This window comes from Protomyctophum bolini (genome assembly GCF_963924005.1).
Source record: "Protomyctophum bolini genome assembly, chromosome: 22".
NCBI classification, from domain to species: domain Eukaryota; kingdom Metazoa; phylum Chordata; class Actinopteri; order Myctophiformes; family Myctophidae; genus Protomyctophum; species Protomyctophum bolini.
In genome coordinates, this window is record NC_137883.1 from 11,309,358 (window position 1) to 11,325,609 (window position 16,252).

Here is a 16,252-nt window from a genome sequence, read left to right on the forward strand (position 1 = left end):
GTTACAGTCTTGAACTTAAGGAAGACCATGGTTGCTTGCTGTCTAAATCCTCTTAACCTAAGGAAGACCAAGGACACTGTCTAAGAACATGGCAAAGTTTTTGGGCTGTCCGGGTAGGAAGGGCAAAAGAACAGACAGGTCCATGGTTTCCAGGGTCTCTGTGAGGGTGCTGCAAGTGCAGTAGAACAAGTGAGAGTCTTTGTGCAGTTGTCGGGCTAACTCTATCTGGTGGTTGTCCATCAGTCTGTCGTTCACAACCACTAGCAGGGCCTTGCCTGCACCGAGGGCTTCAATACAGCTACCAGCCCCAGCATGGCTGATGACCAGATCAGCACACCTCATGTCGTCAGCTATGGAGTCTTTGAATCGGAATGCCTCTAGTTTGACATCGGGACAAGTCTCAGGTTTCGGGAGAAATGAGCCTCGTCCAACTTGGAGAACCAAGCGTTCATAACCGCGAACCTTCAAGGCTTGAACTGCATTACAAGACGTGACACTGCGAATGAGTTCATCAAAACTTGTCGTCCCAACAGTAACGAATACGCTCTTCATGCCTGAATAGATATTTCAATTAACCTGCAGCTTCTACGTCATGTAATCAGCCTGGCTGGGGATTGTTAGCAAGTCTGAGAACAATGCTCTATACGGCATTTAACAATATTTTATTTAGTGCCAAAAAATGTAATCTGTAGCAACAATCGGGAAGGTTGTTATAGAGGCATTGAGGCAATGATGATGTGCCTTAACGTGACGTAACAGTGATGTAATGATGATGATGTGGCAATGTCATTATGATCCAAGGCGCTGTAATGATCCATTTGGGCACCTCCATACTTGGGAAAGACTGACATCCAATACTTAAAATTTCTGTCTCCCAAAAGCACAAAATAACATTTGCTTACCCAGGTGCTTGGAGGCATGGTTTGTTTCGCATAATCTCTAATTGGCTCCTAGAGAAACACATGAAAATGCAAATGATTATATTAAATGTCCTAACCCTCAAGATGGCATAGATTCACCTTGCCGTTTCTTTAGCGCAATTGTTTACTTTAGAGTGCATTCCTGGTAAGTTCTACAGTGCTTATTCTACAGTGCTTCGTCCCTAAATTAAAAAAAGTCAATAAATTACATATAGGGGGATGCGGTATATAGGATGTTTTGGCATATCATTTTGAGTCCACTTTGTATTAATTTGCTGTCTTCTGATTTGAGCGTGCAATACTGCACGCTCTAATGTAACTAATGTCTATTACAACTGCTGTTCTAAATCCCTATTGACCGTATACCAACCTTGAAACCTACCTTAGTTACATCACCATCAACAGTAGGGACCACCATTCTTCAAGAATGGTGGTCCCTTTGGCCGGAGGACAACAACGACATACGGTGGACAACACAACATACCCAGCTGATCGCAATACTTGCGCGCTCTGCGCAAGTAATAACTGGGTGGGCCATGCATTTCCAACTAGTATCAATAATAGGCTATGATATTCAAACGGGTAAGGACTAGTATAAACTAGAACTGCACTCTGTCGAGTACCTACTTGCGCGTTGCAGCACACAAGTGTGCAAGCAGAGTGAGCAAGTACTGTCGACCGCTACAAACTTTAAAATCTCAGCCTCTCTGTAAAACATTGAAATTCAATACTAAAGTCAAGTTATAACTGGCTGTCAATGGTGACGTAATTACGATATGTTTCAATATTGGTTGGGTAACAGGTAACGTACGTATGTGTATGTAAGTTGTACTAGACTGTGGTCGGCTGGCTTTTTTATATGCGTATGCTTGGTAGGTATATATACTGATGTTGATGGTGACATAATTAAGATATGTTTCAATGTTGGGTTATAACTGGCTGTCGATTGTGATTAGGGTGCCAACTGGTGGAGACAATAATAATAGGAATACTGGTATAAAATAGCTCAAGGCTCTATTGCTGATTACTTAGGTGGGAAGCACCCTATGATCCGACGGACCATTGCTCCGAAGGAGCATTGGTCCGAGGTGCGCTGAGGGTCGGGAGAGGGTGGGTGGTTAGGTTTAGGTGTCTGCCCCGGGGGAGGTTAGGGTTAGGGTGAGGGTTTGAGGTAGGTTGTCGATCGGACAAATGGACCGTCGGCATATTGACGCGGACCCTACTTAGGTTAGGACCCCCGCAGTGGTGTCCGATTAGAACTTAAACGAGGATGCTTCGACTTCTGCTTTCTCCCTGAAGCCGACCCTTGTTATATATTCTCCGACTATGCTTGTCACGATGACTAAGCCAGTTAGATCTATCCATATATAGTTCTACCACATCTATCTGATATCAGCACTAGGTCGGCTCGGGCCAAATATAGGGATTGTCATACTAGACATGTCATATGTCATATAGCCCAACGTCTTAGTCGGAGTCTTCGTTACAACTGGGGTAGGGAATAAAATAGGTCTAGAGGTCGGGTCACTATGTGGTTGTGTATGCTGTCATTGTGTATGATGTCAGACCAGAGCTCGGTCCCCCAATATAAGGTGATGAACTATCTAAGTCCTAGGATTGATGACTTTTGTCCACAATGTCGCGTTTCTTTGCTAAAAGAGAGGGCAGCGAGAGCGAGGAGTCTGGATCTGATGATGAGATTACCCCAAAATTATCCGGAACTATCAAGCCGACTTTGTTGCTTAGTGACGATGAAGAGGACAAGAGAGTGGTACGCAGTGCCAAAGACAAAAGGTTTGAGGAGCTCACCAACATCATCAAGAACATCCAAAATGCTATGAACATGGGTGACATGACCAAATGTTCGGAGGAGTTTGAGCAGCTATGTCGAACCTTCCTCAAAAGCAAGACTATAGTGGACAGAGAGGGGGTTCCCCCTTTCTACATCCGTATTTTGGCCAAACTGGAAGACCATTTCAACCAGATGTGGGAGGAGAAAGAAGGAAAGAACAAGAACTATGCCAAAGCCCTCAGCACACTCCGTCAGAAGATTCGCAAGTACAATAGGGACTATGAAGATGAGATTTCAGCCTACAGGAAGAATCCACAAGAGTCTGCGGATGAGGAGGAGAAGGCACCAAAAGAGTCCGATTCCTCTTCAGGCACTGAAACAGACAAAAAAGATGATTCTGCTAAATCATTCTTGAAGAAGCCTACTGTGGAGCCCACCCCAGATGGGAGCCTGTTCCTCAAATCCACCAAACACTCTGGGGGCGAGTTGTCCTCTAGCGATGAAGAGGATGACAAAAAGTGGGATTCAGACAACGGAGGCAGCAGCAGTTGCGAGAACTCTGATGACGGGGAGGGACAGTGCACCGCCATGTCATACCTCAAGAAGACTAGTGAGAAGACAGCCGAGAAGAAAGATGTGAGGAAGAAGAATGTAAAGAAGAGGGAAAGGATAGAAGAAGAGGCAGACGAGGAGGATGCCCAGGGAGGCTGGGAGAAGGTGAAAGGAAGAGTTCCTCTGGTCAAGGAAAAGCCCAAGATGTTCTCTAAGAGCATCCCAGACATCAACACAGCGGACGTGGTGGAGAAGCTGAAGGAGATCATGCAAGCCAGAGGTAAGAAGGGCACCAACAGAGATGACCAGATTGAACAGCTCCATGAACTGGAGGGCATTTGCAAAGAGAACAAGCTAGGGGAGGGCATACTGTTCAAGATCAAGTACAACATTGTTGTTTCCATTTATGACTACACAAACATTAAGAAAAAAGCATGGCTGAAGTGCCTGGAATGCATAGACGAGCTGCTGAACATTCTGTTCAAAAACAACATCATAATTGGGGAACACATCACAGAAGACAACGAGATCCTCGACATTTCTAACGTACCCTCTGTAAAGCCGTCTGACCAGCCTGACTACAGGATCCATGGCTGTATTCTGACCCTGGTAGAGAGGATGGATGAGGACTTCACCAAAATCATGCAGACCACCGACCCCCACTTACAAGAGTATGTTGACAACCTGTCGAACGAAAACCACGTTTTTGGCATAATCAAGTGCTTGTTGACTTACTTGGAGAAGAAGGGCAGCCCAGTGGAAGTGTGCCGTATCTACCTGCGCTACATCATGCACATCTACTACAAGTTTGACTACAAGGCTCACCGCCACAGTCTTGGCCTCCAGGAAGAGACCACATTGGAGCAGGACCAGGAGGATGAGATCGAGGGTGAGGAGAGTGCCGTTATCATGGACCGCCTCTGCAAGTTCATCTACGAAAACGACCGCACAGACCGCATCCGCACCTATGCCATCCTCTGCCACATCTACCACCATGCCCTGCACTCACGCTGGTACCAGGCCCGCGACCTGATGCTTATGAGCCACTTGCAGGACAACATCCAATATGCTGACCCACCCATACAGATCCTGTATAACAGAGCCATGGTGCAACTGGGAATCTGTGCCTTCCACCAGGGCTTGATCAAGGATGCCCACAATGCGCTGCTGGACATCCAGCCTCAAGCCAAGATGCTGCTGGGCCAGGGCCCGCCGATGAGGAACGCGCAGGAGAGGAATGCTGAGCAGGAGAAGATTGAGAAGAGGAGGCAGGTGCCATTCCACATGCACATCAACCTGGACCTGCTGGAATGTGTATACCTGGTTTCAGCCATGCTACTGGAAATCCCCTACATGGCCGCCCATGAGTTTGATGCCCGCAAAAGGACAATCAGCAAACAGTTCTACCACCAGCTCAGGGTGGGAGAGAAGCAGCCACTGCTGGGACCACCTGAGACCATGAGGGAGCATGTAGTGGCAGCCAGTAAGGCCATGAAGATGGGCGACTGGCGCACCTGCCACTCCTTCATCATCAACGACAAGTTAAACAACAAAGTCTGGCGCCTGTTCCCTGAGCCACAGCGAGTACATAAGATGCTCACCAGGAAGATCCGGGAAGAGTCACTGAGGACTTACCTGTTCACATATAGCAGTGTATATGACTCCATCAGCATGGACACTCTATCTGCGATGTTTGAACTGGAGTCGCCTATTGTCCACAGCATCATTAGTAAGATGATCATTAATGAAGAGCTCATGGCGTCCCTGGACCAGCCCACCCAGATGGTGGTGATGCACCGCACTACCGCCCTTCAGAACATGGTACTGCAGTTTGCTGAGAAGCTTGGTGGCCTGGTTGAGAACAACGATCGCCTTTCAAAGACCAGAGATCAAAAAGGTGGCTACCAACAGAAGCCAGGCTATCAGAGAGGTGGTTACCAACTAGGGATTGGACAGAATAACCGATTAACCGACCCGTCAGGTCGGGAGCTGTCGTAGGCTTTGTCCTACACCTGTTTTTCTGTCATACACAAGCGGAGCTTTAGAACAAACAAAAAGGTAGGAGCGTGCTGACCGCAGGGGATAACCTTGACTTAAGAAAAGAGGCCTCACAGCTCGTAGTCACGATGCTAGAAACTTTATTAAACTAATGTTTCGGCAAGCAGGTTGCCTTCTTCAGGGTATGGATACCCTGAAGAAGGCAGGGTATCCATTCAGGGTATGGATTCTTAAGTCATACACAAGCGGAGCAGCATTGACTGACCAGTTGACAGGCTGTCACAGGCATCTAAACATGTGTGTTCACTTCTGAAATGTATTTAAAACTAATAAATATTATACATGTGAAAAAATATATTTTGTAAAGGCACGTCATATGAAATTGGTAGGATATTTCAAAGTGTACAAGTAATTTAAAACAATGTTGCAAGTTGCTTAAGATGCTTAAGCAGTGTTTTGCATGAGCGTATACATGCTGCCTATGTTGGAATATTTTCATGACATGGAGAGATGTTGGAGACTGCTGCAGCTGGAGAGTCAAGTCTCCCAACATGGACTGTAATGTACAGTAGGCATGGCATTCTCAACTGTGCTGTATTAAGAAGCTCTGTTGTTTCAGGCCTGAACCTCAATTTAAAAAAGAAGAAAAAAAGGTCCATATATGGGCATTCCCAGCTGATGCCCTAATACAATCCCTGTTATGCCTACTGTATATCATATTTGCCTGATTGTAATTGCAAATGTTGCCTCTTAATAAAGTAAGTCTCAGAGCTCTGGAAACTAGTGTGCGACTGTGCGGATGTTTTTTCTCCTCGGTGGCGGAGTCAGGCCTGAATATAGGCTTTGAAATGTGCACACAATCTTCTCTGTGAAATGTCAATATATGACCATATTGTGACAGTCTCATGACAACCACTGTGGTTGCCACGACGCTACTCAGACTTTACTTCAAATGAACTTTTTATTTATTAAATTATTCATGCCTCCAAAAATGTGCATGACCCCCACGCATCTGAACACGTGTTGAGAGCTTCTGGGGATAAACAGTTTTTAGACTTAGTATTCTAATAATGTATGAAAGTAGATAGGATTGATACAGTAGATCATCTCAAGTCTCCAACCAGCTATTTAAAGCGCTCATTTGTTAATTGCGTGGTCTTTCATGTTTGGTCATCAGTGTTTGTATGGCTTATTGTGCTTATAGCTTGTCTTTCTTGCTTTTATGGCTTGGCTGATATTTGTATCAGCACATGAAGGAATATAATTTAATTATGCAATATAAACTCTCTGGTTAAAAGTTAAAAAAACTTTATTGTCCATCACACAGTGATACAGAATTCCATACACTTCATATAGTGTTGCGCCATAGGTGCATATCGCTAAAAAAATCTTAAGAACATAGAATGTTTGGGAATCAACACAGACCCCATTGCTAATTTACACTGTACAACCAAGAGAGTCTAACTCTCAATTTAACTCTAACTTTTTACAAGATAAACAAGTTCTACATTTTCATACAATTCTTTTTACATTTTACCCCAAGAAACTAAAGAGAGCACTTAAGACAGCTGGTCTTCCTTTCATCTCTTGGCAAAAGTGGGGGGGAAAAAGTGTGTGAAAAAAAAAGTGTGTGTGTGTGGGGGATCTTCATAAAGTCATGTCAAAGTTCACCAACAGGGGTAGGAGAAGAGTGGGTACTGGCTCCACTCTGCCGCGTTCCCACCATGGTGGTAGCTGCGTTGTTGGTGGCCGCTGTGGTCGGTGATGGCGGCGGGGGCGTGCGCATGGAGGGAGGGGTGCGTGAGTGGATGCATCACGTACTGTCCGGCTGCCTCGGCCTCTCCTCTGTGGCTCATACTCTGCTCGGCTGGGTAGTAGCCATGGCCGTAGACCGGGTAGCCCCGGACACCGGTGTTGGTTTTGAATGGCACGGGCATGCCGACGGGGGCGGGCCGGTAGTCTTGGCTGGGCATGGTCGCCTGGCTCTGGACGGGGGCTCGTTGTTGGTTCTGTTGATCAATCTCCCTGCAGAGGTCGAACCTGAAGCCCTGGTTGTGCTCGGGAACGGTGGCGACGTCTGGGATGTGGGATTCGTAGCTGCTCCGTCCATCACAGTCTCCCGCCACAGAGGCCGGGGATGGGAGTCCGGAATGCTCGCCAGATCTGGAGGAGACAAAGAGGCTTTGGGGTTAGGCTCAATGCAGCACGGTGGGAAATATTTACATGCCACATACGACAGAAGTTGAACAACTCAAAATCTTAACACTGTAAAATAAAGAGAAAACACTGAATTTAAGTGTGGCCCCCAAACAACCGCTGAAAACAATAATAATATATTTTCTATAATGATTTGCATTTGATTTAAACCAACTGGCTATTCTACTTGTATGCTATAGTAATCCTACCGGAAGTGCTGGTATGACATGGATGCTGGGACCATTTGCTCCTCGCTGCTGTAGTCTGCTTGCAGTTCCAAGGACTCCACAGCCCAGGGTGAAAGTTGACTCTCCTCCTTGATATTCTTCATGGTCTCCACTGATTGAGTGGCATAGGGCGACCTCTGGAGGCCTAAGAGGGTAATACACACAGTTTAATTATGAGATTGAAGATTTTTTACACCCCATTATACAACTTATTAAATTATGTCCCACAAAAAGCAACAAAATAATAACGGAAATAATTTAGTATTAGAATATAATACAGTATACGACTGATGGCTTAGAAAAACTACATGCAATTAGAATTCCTTTCTGGTTTAGTTTCAAATGCAATTAGCACAAATATCATTTTGAGGGGGGGTATTACCTGGAGGGCTATTGTAAACTGCCTTCATGTCCAGCTTGGCTTTCTTTGCAGCACTCTTGGGACTGTTGTTTGAAACGCGGCACCTCTTGGTCTGAGGGTGGGTACCGTCCTCTCTGAATCCTTTAGCAAAGGGGTTGTGGTCGATCTTCAATTTGGTGATCTTTGTATTCTGGTAAGCAGTGACTGCTGTGAACTGGGTCTCTGGGAAGGAGAAGGTCTGAAAGTGTCCCCAACAGACCGTGTAAGGGCTGTCTGCCTGTATCACATGGAACCTGGGCTGGTAGCGGTGCAGCGAGTGCAGGATGATCTGAGAACCAACGAGAGAGCACAAAACAGCATGAGGCATATATACATGAGGACTGCCATTAACAGCATAGTAGCAGCAGCAGCCAGGTGCTTTCGTAACACTGCAAATTGTTGTTGTGGGGCTATCCTTACATGTCCAAACTGATCCAAAGTGTTGTTGGTGAGCTTCATCTTGAGGAAGGACACGGACTGCTTCATCCAGTGAGTTCCCGTGGCGGGGGAGTCAGGATGGACGTATGTCCGACACGGGGGCTGGGGCTCTGCCTTGCCTGCTACTTCCCACTTATCATTATTCCACTACAGAAGGTACAGGAGATGGGAGAAGAAGGGGGGGGGGGTTACTAGGTGTGAAACAGGCTGATCAAGAAAGTCTCTTCACGAGATTTTACATAATTTTCTCTCTGCACAAGAAATACATCTTATTTCTACAAAATACACCTACATCTAAATCCACATCTGCTATTGTAGGAGATTATTATAGGAGAAAATGTGTCAGGGTAAATTTGTTTGAAAACAGATCCAGCAACATAAGTCTCTTTCCTATGACCAAATCCTTGTGAATGCACTTCACCTCTCTTTTCATGTGCATGCTAATAAGTGTGTGAGACCAAATGGTACAGGGCAACTGATATGAGGGCCATATAAAAAGCCTTATTGGTCCTATGGGGAGAAGTCTTGGAAGGATGCTAATTGAAAGGCCCCCAGCTGAGGGTAGAAAAAACAGGAAGTGATAATGCTCTTTCATATGCAGGAGGTGTGGTGATTGGCCCAGTGTGGGAGGGTCAATGTCTGGGATGGCTTTAACCAGGAATCTGAAAATATTGTTTACTTCAACAGTCCAGCATCCTTACCTTGTATCTGAAGTTATCCACAGGAATCATGTCCACCATAACAACGTAATTTGCATAGGGCTGGAGTCCAGAGAGTTGGATGTTACAGTGTGGAAACATTCTCCTGAAAAGCACAGAAACCAAAACAACACTGATTAACTTACTGTCCAACTTAATTAAAATGTAGGCAGACACTTAATCCAGAGTGATTTACAATAAGCAAGAACACCACATGGGTAATACATAAAATGCATAGAAAAGGTCAACTAGGATCATAAGTAAACCCCAGTAGAATTAGGGTCAGGTATAGGAATGCCTGTGATTATCACAGTTGTTGTAGAAGAGTGGTGAAAGTATTACCTTCCGTGCTTGGTGATGATCATCTCTGTTTCAAAGGCATGGAAGGACTTCCACAGATCAGAGTTCTCCAAAATCAACTTGGCGCTTATCTGCTGGTAGGGTTCGTCTGCAGGAGGGTACTGTTGTGGCATGCTGAAGCTAGGCTTGGAGTCTAAATCGACAGAAACAGAACGAAAAATGAAAATCATTGTATCATTCATCATGCTTGCAAGTGAAGAAATCAAAACAGCTTAATTGTATACTTTTTAGCTACATCATGTCACACAAGTTGCATGCAGTCAAATTCATAATGTAAATGTTACTTTGATGAAACCAAATGGAAACAAATGCACCCTTGGACTCAGAGGTCCATTCAGTTTGATCCCAAAGATAATTAAATGTGAGACTCACCACAGATTTGCTGCATTCTATCTTCTTAAGATCTTCACCACTAGTAGCAGTGAGTAGTAGTAGTAGTAGTCGCTGGTGGAGCCTTGGTGCAAAGGTTATTCTGAGACGAAAGCAATGAAGTGCAGATTCAGAAGTTCCTAGAGCTTTTAGTTCAGGTTGCTGTGCTGTTCATCCATGGAGTGAAGACCTTTTTAAATGTCTCTCCCTGCTTGTCCTGGACTCCTGAAGGCCTGACCCTTGAACTTGATTGGTCCTCCCAGAGTGGGAGGGGTCTAGGTAGGTAGAGTGATGGGGCAGGCAGACTCATTATCTGGTGTCTAAGCCTTTGAAGTGGGCTCATCAGTGGAGTGCTCACAGCTCACACTGTGACATTATGCATAGATGTACGAGAGTTGTTGGTGGCCTTTTGTTCCAGTGGATACACATGGGCCATCAACATGCTTGCAGAGTACACTATGCTTGTTTGTGTCTCAAAGTCAATAGTCCTCAAATATTTTAAGGCCTGTGGACCGTCACCGTAATTTGAAAATATTTTGTTCCATGAACGTACAACACATCGCATGGTAACATGTTGCAAGCTTGTAAATGTGCAATTGTCATATTATGTTTTCCCCACAGAATTGGGTTTTTGTGTGGTTGCAAGGAGTTTGTATTATTTTGTTCCTCTTCCTCAATTTGTCAATTAAATTAACAATTTCAATTTTAACAAGAAACAAGTGTAAAATAAAAACAAAATACATGTACATGTATACAATAAAAGACATAGGCCAGCCTACTAGAATAAAGATAAAGCAGAGCTGTGTAATATTGCAAGCAACTATAGTAGGTAACTCTCTCTGCTATTATCATTGATTTAAGTATGTTTCGTACTTGAATCATCTATGAAACAGTGTTCATTTAACCCAGAGAGTTTAATGTACCCTTGAATAGCCATTTGTCTAGGCTTAACACCCAGGATTCTGACACAAATGTATGAACTATCTTGTCAATTCTGGTTTAAAGTAAATATGTCTTGCTGTGCTTTGGCCAATGCCAGCAGATGGCATAGAAAAAGTAAAAGTACTGCAAAATGTCCCATGTTCAAATGTGTGAAATGTATAACAATCCTCTGAAAATAGCAGATCTACAAGCTCGTGTGAGCTTGTAGCAGATTTGCTCGTCCAGATATGACGTAAATTCATTCATATCTACACTATAGCTGAATATCCTCAAAAACAGCACCGTTTCTAACTAACCCCATGATGGTTACACAGAAAACCACTCAGTGCCTCTGTGTTCATTTAGCTCTGGGAACTGTATCCAAATATAAAATAAAATCACACCCGTGTAAAGTGAGGGGCGCTCTAATCATCGTACATCATCAAGAATGGTGGTCCCTTATTGGCCGACATACATGCTGATTTGCGCAGACACATATGACATAATTTCTCCATTCGTCAATGGCATTTAAAGTTTGCTTTCAGACAACACAAACATTAAACACTATAGCTGTTTAAAAATCGCACCTGTGTGAAGTGAGGCACGCTCTTATCATTGTACATCATCATGACATAAAATAGACACTATGCCTATTTGCTCACACTATGACGTCAAATTCTCCATTCATTGTCAATGGGAATTTAGTTATTTTTTGTGTAGGACCATAATAGACACTTGCTGATTTGCTCAGACACTATGACGGGGCTAGTGCCCCTCAAAAGAGAAAGAAATAAGGATGCCGTTGGAACTATTAAAGGACCACTTCACCACTTTTCAACCTGTGTTCATATAATAGGTCCTCACTAATAATCATGAAAAAAAACATGATTATTAGTGAGGACCTAGTATATGAAGATAGGTTGAAAAGTGGTGAAGTGGTCCTTTAATATAAGTGGACTTGAAAATATTTCAGCTCCCTCCAAGTCAGAGGAGGGCATTGTCAATTATAATAATGTAAGAGAGAGCGCAAAATGTAAAGGTCTCAGAGTTCAAATTTAACACTCAGGATATTTACTACAGTGTGTGGATGAAACAGAACAGTACCCCAGGGGTGGAGGAACATAACATCAGGATGTAACAGCCCTCAGTCTCCAGACTTTTCCTGATGGGTTGTGCTTGCTTGTTGTGTATTGGAGTGGAGAAGGAAGGGAGTGGTGGTGGTGAGGGGGGGGGGGGGGGTGGGATGTTGTAGTTAGAGTCTGGCCTTGACAATGGCAGACTGAGAGTCCTGCCCCCTGCTGTATGTCCATCTGAAGTGTCCTGGGAGCACTGTGACTGCAGACCATGTTTACTAAAGTGTATTTTCTTTCACGTACTATTGGAGTATTTCCAGTTGTATATAGATTAATTCTACTCCACTACATCTCAGAGGCAAATATTGAACTATTTGACAGCTTTAGTTACCATTTACTTAGTATTATGGATTATTATTACATAACATACATTAACCACTTCAGTCCAATATGAATAGCTGATGTCGCAATATGAGCTTACATCTAAAAGATGTCTACATTTGGAAAACGTTTGAAGTGGGGCATTCTGCAATGAGTACTTTTGGTACATTTCAATGCACTAATTTTAAAGTATTCGCATTGTAAAAGTACAAATTTTAAAGCCTGACTTTGTGCGCATGTCCATCAGTGTCCTCTGATCTGATGGGTGCAGCCTGTCAGCATTGCGTGCCAGGACGAGAGAGAGGGATATGGGTCCAGAGCAGTTGTTTGCTTGTGTGTCCTACCTGCACTTTTTTTTTTACAGTCTAAAGTTTATTTATTTGCCTTATTTCAGAGGCGCTACTCCATGGAAAAAATAAAATATTTAAATGTGTTGTTTTATTGTTCTTTTTATTTATTTATTTTTAAAATGTATCCCAAGATTTTGCATCCCATCTTTTTCACCCAGTGTCAATTATCTAATGTAATCCTGGGCACTACACTCCCTCTGCCGACCGGGGGGACCTCATGCTTCCTTTCCCCGGTCAGACGTAGCGTGTGGAAGGAACACGTTATTCCGACCAGAGCCCAGACACAGACACACACACACTCATTGTTTATATATCAATGCTATTACAATGGGTATAAAGTTATATAAAGAGTTTGCTGAAGTTTCCTTTTTTTAATCAATCAATAATAGTTAAATCTAGTGGAGTACAGATCTAGTGGAGTACTCAACAGTATACTGTTGAGATAAAGTAGACCTTTTAAGCAGCTACCATTACTCATAAGAGTGTGCACCCTAGCTGTGCTCAAGCAAGGTCAGAGGGACAGAAAGATTCCTATATAGTGTCTGAAAAAGTATAGACACGTCAGAATTCTCCAGGACAGACAACCCCTCTGGCCTGTGCTTCAAGGGGCGCCCCGATCAACGGACTGATATGATCGAATCTGATTTGTGATGTAACAGGTCGTATGTGCTTTCATATATGTCTTTGCCGTTCATATGCATATCACATGACCACTCATTTTGGGATAAGTATCCCGGGCAATAAATATGCCAGATTTTATGGTTATGCTTATTGGACCATCAGGCAACTCTCTCACGGGAATAACACATCAATACCACATTTGTCTTTGAAATGTAGCGGAAAGAAAATGCTCATGGAAAGCAGATATTCAAAAATATACTAGTGCGTTACTACTAAAGTAAACTGCCTGTCCACCACTGAATTAGGGCCCTGCAAACCCCCACCCCCCATGGAGGTCAGTGGCAACTACTGAGGCTACAATTCCACACTGCTAATTTGCACTGCTCAGATCTCTGATGGGTCTCTCTGATCCACAATATTGGCCCCATACATGTGCTAAATGGCCCATTTGCAGGAACATTCATTTATCCCCCCCTGTGGAGTGCACCATTCTGCACCTATTCATTCACAAATGTGTGTGAGTGTACAGCGTCTATGCTTGTCAACAGGAATGCAGAAATGCATGAATGCAAAATGCAATGTGCCACACACACACACACACACACACACACACACACACACACACACACACACACACACACACACACACACACACACACACACACACACACACACACACACACACACACACACACACACACACACACACACACACACACACACACACACACACACACACACACACACACACACACACAAAACAAATATAATCAAACTGACTTGTACATAGATACAACATTTACTGGGTACAGACTTTGATTTATTTATACTACAACCACTATACTTTATTGACCAGAGTCCCCCAGGGGTCTGTACCAGATGCACTCTTTTATTTCCTCAATACACCAATGCTGAACCCCCCCAACCCCAAATTAGATTTGTTTGTCTGTTTATGCTGTCTATAAAGCATTGCGTATCTACATACAAGTCAATGCTGGGTATAATTGTTGGCTCTGCCTTTGTTGTCACTGTATTCAGAATGTCTCTGTGTTGTTTAATTAAAACGCTTGGGTATTTTCCATTTTCAGGTTCTCTCTCACACACACTCTCTCTCTCACACACACACACACACACACACACACACACACACACACACACACACACACACAATATATCAATGCTATTACAATGGGTATAAAACTATATAAAGAGTTTGCTGAAGTGTCCTTTTTTAATCAATCAATAATACCGGTAGTTAAAATAGCAGATCTAGTGGAGTAGTCAACAGTATACTACATTTGTCTTTGAAATGTAGCGGAGTGAAAGTTATATTATATACAAATGCTCAAGGAAAGCAGATATTCAAAAATATACTAGTACATTAACTACTAAAGTAAACTGCCTGCAAACCCCCACCCCCCATGGAGGTCAGTGGCAACTACTGAGGCTACAATTCCACACTGCTAATTTGCACTGCTCAGATCTCTGATGGGTCTCTCTGATCCACAATATTGGCCCCATACATGTGCTAAATGGCCCATTTGCAGGAACATTCATTTATCCCCCCCTGTGGAGTGCACCATTCTGCACCTATTCATTCACAAATGTGTGTGAGTGTACAGCGTCTATGCTTGTCAACAGGAATGCAGAAATGCAAGAATGCAATGTGCCGGACGTGCGCGCATACACACACACACACACACCTATTCATTTACAAATGTGTGTGAGTGTACAGCGTCTATGCTTGTCAATGGTGCACGGGAATGCAGAAATGCAAGAATGCAAATGTGACACACACACACACACACACACACACACTGACTTGTACATTGATACAACATTTACTGGGTACAGGTACAGACTTTGATTTATTTATACTATAACCACTATACTTTATTGACCAGAGTCCCCCAGGGGTCTGTACCAGATGCACTCTTTTATTTCCTCAACACACCAATGTAGCAATGCTGACTGTGGATTGGAGTGTGTGTGTGTGTGTGTGTGTGTGGGGGGGGGGGGGGGGGGGGGTGCAGAGTACAGGTACATTTCTACACTCAAGAGAACATAACTTGATTCAATTTGACCAGCAGTGGTGGACAAAGTACTGAAATCCAGTAGCTACTTGAATCAAATCGTTGCGAGATGCATTGTGAGCTTGCATAGCTGCCCTTTTACATTTCCCCTTCCCAGAAATGCAGTGATAGTGCAGATTCAAAAGTGCAATATTTATCTTTGAAATGTAGTGGACTGAAAGTCAAGTAATCACAGATACTAAAAGCATTACAGTACTCAATGATGGAGCTACTGTATGGAACAGCATACAGTAGCTAGCTGCAACAGTGCAGGTGAGCCTTTTCTGCTTCTAGCCCACAAGGTCTTTTTGTTGAGAAAGACCCATCGGTCTGAAGTAAACCTCCAGCTGGGAGCCGGAATTCAACTGTTTCTGCCTTCAGAGATAGAAACATTATCTGAATCACTAAATTAAAATGTACTACTAGTGTAGGACAATGTACTGAACATCAGAAGGAACATTAATTTACCCCCTCCTGTGGATTGCACCGTTACACACACACACAAGAACTAAACAAATCAGCGATTAAACCCTTAAACTGTGACTTAAAAAGCTTAACCTGTGATTAAAACCTTATTTGCTCGTCAACGGATTGGCTACTTGAAATAAACAGCAACGTTATTCTCTTGAAATTATTAGTGTAAATCTATTCATTTATTTTTGAGAGAAAATGTACATAGATCACAGATATTATATGTTAAAATAAATTGTTTAAACAGTATTGAGTCTACATTTGCAGGCCCGATTATTTAGATCTTATTGCAGATTCCTTGTTGTTGAATTGATAATTCAACAACATCATAAACCTCAACGTGGTTGAGACGGTGCAGTCCTTTAGAATCAGACTTTATTTTCACATCACTATTATCTTTTGTGCAAGCTGAT

At 43.4% G+C, this 16,252-nt stretch overlaps 4 protein-coding genes across 4 annotated transcripts in view; 1 reads left to right on the top strand and 3 right to left on the bottom strand.

Annotated features, from left to right (window-relative positions):
- Nucleotides 1-16,252, bottom strand: part of slc31a2 (solute carrier family 31 member 2) — a 45,268-nt gene that overhangs the window by 24,141 nt on the left and 4,875 nt on the right. The window lies entirely within an intron of this gene.
- LOC308310401 (UDP-N-acetylglucosamine transferase subunit ALG13-like) lies at nt 58-552 on the bottom strand (the record flags this gene model as incomplete). Its single annotated transcript, XM_080756746.1, has 1 exon — nt 58-552. One exon carries the CDS (start codon nt 550-552, stop codon nt 58-60), a length of 495 nt encoding a protein of 164 aa, XP_080612872.1.
- Nucleotides 2,557-5,262, top strand: LOC308310402 (eukaryotic translation initiation factor 3 subunit C-like; the record flags this gene model as incomplete). Its single annotated transcript, XM_080756747.1, has 1 exon — nt 2,557-5,262. The coding sequence occupies one exon, from the start codon at nt 2,557-2,559 to the stop codon at nt 5,260-5,262; it is 2,706 nt and encodes a 901-aa protein (XP_080612873.1).
- Nucleotides 6,930-9,694, bottom strand: LOC308310403 (T-box protein VegT-like; the record flags this gene model as incomplete). The annotated part of the gene is made up of 6 exons (XM_080756748.1): nt 6,930-7,425; nt 7,668-7,830; nt 8,068-8,374; nt 8,506-8,670; nt 9,225-9,327; nt 9,564-9,694. The coding sequence occupies 6 exons, from the start codon at nt 9,692-9,694 to the stop codon at nt 6,930-6,932; spliced, it is 1,365 nt and encodes a 454-aa protein (XP_080612874.1).